The sequence below is a fragment of the Uloborus diversus genome, chromosome 1, assembly GCF_026930045.1.
Source record: "Uloborus diversus isolate 005 chromosome 1, Udiv.v.3.1, whole genome shotgun sequence".
Taxonomy (NCBI): domain Eukaryota; kingdom Metazoa; phylum Arthropoda; class Arachnida; order Araneae; family Uloboridae; genus Uloborus; species Uloborus diversus.
In genome coordinates this window covers 63,955,884-63,962,675 of record NC_072731.1, presented here as the reverse complement: position 1 = coordinate 63,962,675, position 6,792 = coordinate 63,955,884, and the positions used below count along the sequence as shown (strand labels likewise).

Here is a 6,792-nt window from a genome sequence, read left to right as displayed (position 1 = left end):
GGCAACACCGCATTTGTTATTGGAAATGGTTGTCTTGTTTGTTTTTAATAGTTAATTTTTTAATCGTTCTATTTCATCCTTATAGTCGAAAGTAACTGATGAATTAAACCTATAAATTTATTTGTTATCATTTTACTTAATTTGATTCGAAGATGGCCGGCTTTGTAACATGCGGACCAAACGAAGCTTTGGTTGTGTCAGGTATGTCAATGAAGTGTCATGAGCGTTGTCAAATGCGTGCTAGCAACGCCCCTGTTTAATAGTTTCGAATTTGTCTTTATTTTTGTTCCATTTATAGTTTCTTTTTATAAAGATTGAAAAATAAAAGGAAAATACAGAGGGAAACAATTCCGAACTGTTTACTTCACCGCGAACGAAATTTTGAACAGTTGAATCCAAGTTTCACTATAATTTTCATTAAGTCAACTTTTAATTTTTGAAGAGAACCTTTTTGTTGATTCAGATTCAATTTAGTTTTGAAACTTCATTCAGTTTTTCAAATCAATTTTGGAAAAAATTTATCAATTCTTTGCGAGAAAGAAGAAAATTCTAAATGTAGGAATGAAGTACATATAAATGCAGTTTTGAATGCTACATAAATTAAGCCTAATTTCAATCCCATTAATTAAAATTAATACTGTGGAATCGTTTAAAAATATTCACCATGTTTTCTTAAATTTTTATTACCTATTAACCACCTAAAATAGCAAACTACAAATAGGAAATATATAACCATTACTTTGCTTCAGCAGCGAACTATACTTTTTCATGGGGTCATTTGATAATAGGGAGCATGGCACAATCACCACATTTTTGCAAACTCGTTTTCTTCTAAAGTAAGATAAGACAAAACAACGTTAGAAGAAGCACAAACAAATTTGTGCTTCTTCTAAGGTTGTTTTGTCTTACTTTACTGTTCAGCACAAAGGTATTTATTTATCTTATTTATCGTTTTCTTCTGTTTAATATCAACAAGACAGCCGAGATACTTTTGTTCCTTTATGTCCTTAGTTACAAAAACTAAAATCTTAAGCTGCTAAAAAGAAAAAAATGTGCCAAAATTTGGGAAAAATGCCGTGACTCCCATTTATTGAAATCTTTCCATTGTGCAAAAGAACAAATTTTGTTGAAACACCCTTTATCTTTTTACAAAAATGTTCATCAAATTTAACAACCCATGCATCATTTTTTCAAACTAATTTTACATGTCTTGCATTTATGGTTGTTGCTGACCTTGTGCACCTAATACCCCAATTCGCAAAACAGGATGTGAGTAGCTCCAAAACATGATAGAGTTGTACCATGTTTTTGGACCTGTTACTGGTGTGCTGGAATATTTTTAGCTCTAGTAGGATCAAGATATACTCAGTATTATGAGGCTCCCTCCCTCCCCCCTCTTTCAGCTTTATCCTGTCTGGCAGTGTAAAACAAGGCCAAAACTGCAGTTTCTGAATGCTGTTTTAGCAAGCTGTTTATTATTTGCTTGCACAATATGTTGCAGTTCATTAACAGTAAGAGTTTTCAAATGCTGGTAACTTGTGCACGTTGCCTAATATTGCAAATCTGTGTCCTGTTTACTTTCTGAAAGAGTCCAAAAATTACTGCACCTGCTAATTATCAATTTTTAAGTTTTTAAATTTTAATCAATATCTATAAAAAAATATAATAAAATTGGACAAACTAACCAAATGTTGAAATGCTTGTTTTGGGAGGAACGCTAGGTGGGGGGGGGGGAGCTAGGTGCATAAACAGAAGCTCATGTCAGATGCATCCTCATGGGAAGTCACTTCAACCTCCCAAAAAAATTCCCTGTTTGGCACATTTTGTCTGACATTTGGAAAAATTAGAAGATTCCAGTGCAGAATATCGATTTTGTGTTTGAATATATCTTCTCGTTAGATGTAGGTATGTGCATGTATGACCATAGTTTATCATTCGGCAAAAGGTGGAAGTTTTTTTTTGGTAAATGGAGAATTTCCTCCTCCTAAAAATTTAGGTTCAGAGCAGCACTTACTAAGGCTCAGGTCCATAGATCATCACAGTCAGGCCTGTTTGTGCCTAAATGTATGTCTTTAGCTTAATCAGTTCAATGGATGCATCACATGTTTTACGATCACATTCCAAAAATGTGCAGTTAATAAGTTAGTCGTTACAATAAAATTGTAAATTATTATTTTTTTGTATACATTTTGTAAAAAACGTTTAAAAAGAATGCTTTTACCTTTTTAAGAGAATTCCTAATATACCAGTAGGAGTGCCATGATTTTTGTACCTAAAGAACTAAATAATAAGCATAGCTATATTAACTACTACATGTAGCAATAACATTTCAAATATTTCAATTGAGATTTAAAAAAAAAGGTACCATCTATTTACATGTTTGTATGTTTCTAAAACTAGTAATTGTATTTTTATTGTTTATCTTAGGATGTTGCCACACTAATCCTTTGATGGTACCTGGTGGAAGGGTTTTTGTATGGCCTGTAATACAAAGAGTTCAAAGGTAAATGATCTTTGAAAGTTTTAACATTTTTACTGCCATTTTTTTCATTATGAGTTCTTTTAAATTGTGCATTTGAATTAGAACTTACAGGGTATTTGTGCACCTGAACAGTCTTAGATTTTGAACACGATTGAATTTGGTTGTGGGAAATCATGATTTTATGTGAAAAATGCTCTAAAATCATGAAAACTGAAAATGGTCATGGATTTTGAATTTTGGATCACACATACTTACTTAGTTTTACATATTAGGTATAAAGTTTCTGCATCGCAGTGTTTGTTATGCTTTTACATGTCAGCCTTGATTTCTGACGCATTGCAAAATCTGATTGCATCTGCCTCTATAAAACTCGATCATTTTTGTTTTTTATGTAATTTTACCTCTTGGACATCAATAATAAGGGAAGTTGGCATGTTGGTCCACTTTCCTACTTTTAATTTTTTATTTTGTTAAAAAAAAATTTTGATGAAAAACTCCATTTTCCACAATAAATTTTACTAAACATGTCTCATCATGCCACATATTTTTGAAAGTAAAATTTATCTTTTTTTTATACTGATTTTTTTAACAGAACATTGTAAAATGGACCGGTGTGCCGCCTTGCCTGGTGTATATCAATCTGCTTCATGGGGCATGTTAGACCGTATTTTGCAAACAATTTATGTTATAATTTTAGTTATAAACATTATCTAAAATTATGACTAATTTATTTTCTTGAATGTGTAGAACAAAAAACCTAAAATCAGTATAATACTGAATAACTCCGATTTAATGATTGTCAAGGGACTTGAAATAGTTATCATTAAATCTAGGAGCATAGACATTCAATAGTAAAATTTGGACCAGTGAAATTCATCATTAAATTGGGGAAATTATTAAATTGGGTATTGTTTAATCAAAGTTATATTGTATATTAAATTGATTTTAATTGATAAACCATCTTTGATTAAAAACAGCAATAAGTATTACCATTAATTAGTACACAATTATTTCTTAAAGATCAAAGGAAATATTTAATGTAATGTTGTTTTTGTGTGTGATCTAATGTGAATTTAATTTTAGCACTTAATAAATGTATTGCAAGTTTGCTCTCAAAATTTAAAGCACTTAATTGTTTGACTATTTAAAAAAAAAGAAAGTATTTAAAAAAATCTCTTTCAAAGTAAAGGAAAATTACCTTTGTAAATGATTTTTAATGATAAACTATTCACTTAGTAATTTTTTTGTTTCATTATTGCTGCAAATTTATAGGTGAATTTAAAGATTCTTTTGTTTTAGAAAATAATTGGAAAATCAACTTAACATCAAAGCAATTTCTGTATTATATATTGTTTTTATTTTATTTATTTATTTATTTATTTTTTAAAATTTGGGTGTACATTTTTTTTTTGTATCTGAGATATAGTAAAAAGATTTTTTTCCTCCAAAAAATCTTATTTTGATTTATTTTCTTTTAGCCTTCTATGCAAATTCTGAGCTGTTTTTATCTTTAAAAAAATGCATTATTGCAATTTTTTTGGAAATTTAGTTGTTGTTTCTATCTTTAATTTTGAAATGATTTCTCCTCTATCCAGTGTTAGAAATAGGAATTTAAATCAAGGCGTTATGATTGCACTTAGAGTGAGTTTCTATCAAAATGATCGAGTTAGGTACAATTTTTAATAAATCAAATGTATATATCTCAGAACTGCTCAGCGGCGCAACAGTCCATGAAGGCCAAGGCTTACTGTTGGTTTTCTTGGAATTAAAAAAAAAAAAAAAAATATGAAACAGAAATTCTACATTTGCCAATAGAGCATAATTTAAGCAATCTTGTAAAATAAATATGTATAGAAGAAAGATTTTTTAAAGACAAAATTGACTATTTTAAAAGCACTTTTGCTAATTTGTCCATCACAGCAGTAACGGGTTTCAAGCAGAATGAGTTTAGAAAGGAAAGCTTCAATGAGATCCAAAACTTTATATTAGGCATCAAATTTGGTGCCTAGGATTGGACATCTAGGCGTAAAATCGAAGTTTTTGATCTTAAAATGCAACTAACGATCACTTGTTTCTAACACACTGATTAAAAGATCACTTTTAATGAAATATAAAAGCTTAGGTGCTAAAAAAATTCTATTTTGCATATTTTTAATTATAATATTGCAAGTTTTGATAATATGGATTCTTTGCTTTCTATTTTTGAAATGTGTTTTCACTATTTTTTTTTCCTGCAGAATAACTCTGAATACGATGACTTTAACAATTGAGAGTCCCAAAGTTTATACTCAACAAGGGGTGCCAATATCTGTTACTGGAATTGCTCAGGTAATTGAGAGTGTAAATATGTTTTGTATATATGCATGCCATGTTCTTGTAATGTTGTTTTCTTTTAAAATAAGTCTATGTCAATAATATTATCCTTTTGTGTAGGTTAAAATTCAAGGCCAAAATGCAGAAATGTTGAGAGCTGCCTGTGAACAATTTCTTGGGAAAAAGGAGTCGGATGTAATGCATATTGCCCGAGAAACTTTGGAGGGACATCAGAGGGCAATAATGGGAACCATGTCAGTGGAGGTAAAATGAGTGATTGTAATGTTTTAATAATGTCATTTAACTATTATCATAGAATGCTAAAATGATGACCAGCAACTTTTTCTTGGCCCAGCTAGGTTGAGCCTAGTCAATTTATTACTCCTCAATGGAGACCAAGAGTCTTCTTAAAGCTATTCTATTACAAGTAATTGTGTCTAGTAAACTGTTTTGAAATGTCTACTCACTTTAAAGTAGTAAATTTTTCTAATTTCAATATAAACGCCGGATTTCAACAGCTTAAAACAATTTTCTCTCGTTCTATTTTCAGTGTGAAAATTTGATCCATCAAGATTTCTCATTTTAATAAATTCAAATCACTGCAGCATGCTCTTTCTGACCCTCCTTTGCAATAGACTATTAAACCTATCGGTTCCAGAATTTCGTCTAACTAAATCTTAAGGGCTACTTACTGACTTAGTAAAACTTTGCTTTGAACCCCATCGTTATTTTGTCACCTAAACTTTTATTTCCTATACATTTACATCTGAGCATATATATCACTATACTTAACATTTGTGGTACTACTTCTTCTGAAAAGTTATTATTAAACTGCCATTTTAAACTGGGGCTTCATTGGAAAAATTCGTAATGTTTCTAGACTTTTTGAAACGACTTAATTAGGTCTCAATAACAGCCAATTGAAAATTTGTTTAAACATGGAAAAACAGAGCATGAATGTGTCCCACTAAAAAATAAAGTTTTTAACCTCCTAGATTTGATTAAAAGCTACTCTCCTTACGTATTAAATTCAGGCTAATTATATGTTGCTTAGGAACATAGCATATACAACTTGGGAGATGAAGAATACAATTTATAACCATTTTTTATCAAATGCTGTATTCCTATTAGTGATGTTTTGGGTATCCGTATCCGTTACTTTTCTGACGGATTTTTTCCATTCCGAAAATTGTCAAATATTTGGATAAAAGACTGTAAAATTCCGTATAAATTAGGTTTTATTCCTTATTTAAATAAAAAGGTATCATTTCAGAAGCCAATTTGTACCCGCCGTCACAAAAAGGAAAGGGTAATAAATTTTTAAAGTGTATCTGTGTCTATTTGTGACATCATAGCTCCTAAACAGATTAACTGTTTTTGATAGTTCTTTTTTTGTTCAAAAGGTGACTTGACCGAAAGTGTTCTTAGCTTGGCCTCATTTTTGTGGAACTTTAATTACTGGAGGTGTTAATAAAAACCGACTTTTAGCGTTTTTCAGAATTATGGTAGTAAAAACTTAAAAATTGAAGGAACGAAGTTTTCTGCGTCTGATATTTATTTGGAACTTCCAAGTTGTATACAGTTGGAGTATAATCTTGTTCAGTAAATTTTAAATACAATTCAAAGACTTTATACGCATGATTGGTAGCGATTTCATAGTCGGAAGATAAGGAGAAAAAGCTCAATGATTTAAAATTTCTATCTGCTGCCAGTTCATATTTGTTAACAAAATGTTTTTTGATCCGTGAAATCCATCTTAATATGAGGTCGGCTGGGACACTTTTTTTTTTAAATTTTTTGGTCTAATATTAGTTTTTGTTATTGATTTGGGGTTTCTGTTAATCTTCATTTTTTTTTCTCCCCACCCTTCAAAAAAAGAGACTAAATTCTCTATTTACTGTTTGTAAAGGTGTTCCCGGCTCTGTATTTCGTCGGTCGAAGAAGTTCCGTGCAATGGGTCAGTGCTGCATTTATGTTGAAATAAAATAGGAAAAATT

At 30.5% G+C, this 6,792-nt stretch overlaps 1 protein-coding gene across 2 annotated transcripts in view; it reads left to right on the top strand.

Annotated features, from left to right (window-relative positions):
• The window catches only part of LOC129230031 (flotillin-1-like), a 33,571-nt gene continuing 26,779 nt past the window's right edge, over nt 1-6,792 (top strand). Inside the window, exons 1-4 of one of the 2 annotated variants that reach the window (XM_054864418.1) lie at nt 1-201; nt 2,428-2,503; nt 4,720-4,810; nt 4,916-5,059. In XM_054864418.1, coding sequence (XP_054720393.1) covers nt 153-201; nt 2,428-2,503; nt 4,720-4,810; nt 4,916-5,059 — 360 coding nt within the window. In that variant the 5' untranslated portion in view covers nt 1-152. The remainder of the gene's footprint in view (nt 202-2,427; nt 2,504-4,719; nt 4,811-4,915; nt 5,060-6,792) is intronic. The other variant, XM_054864426.1, reaches the window with a different exon arrangement.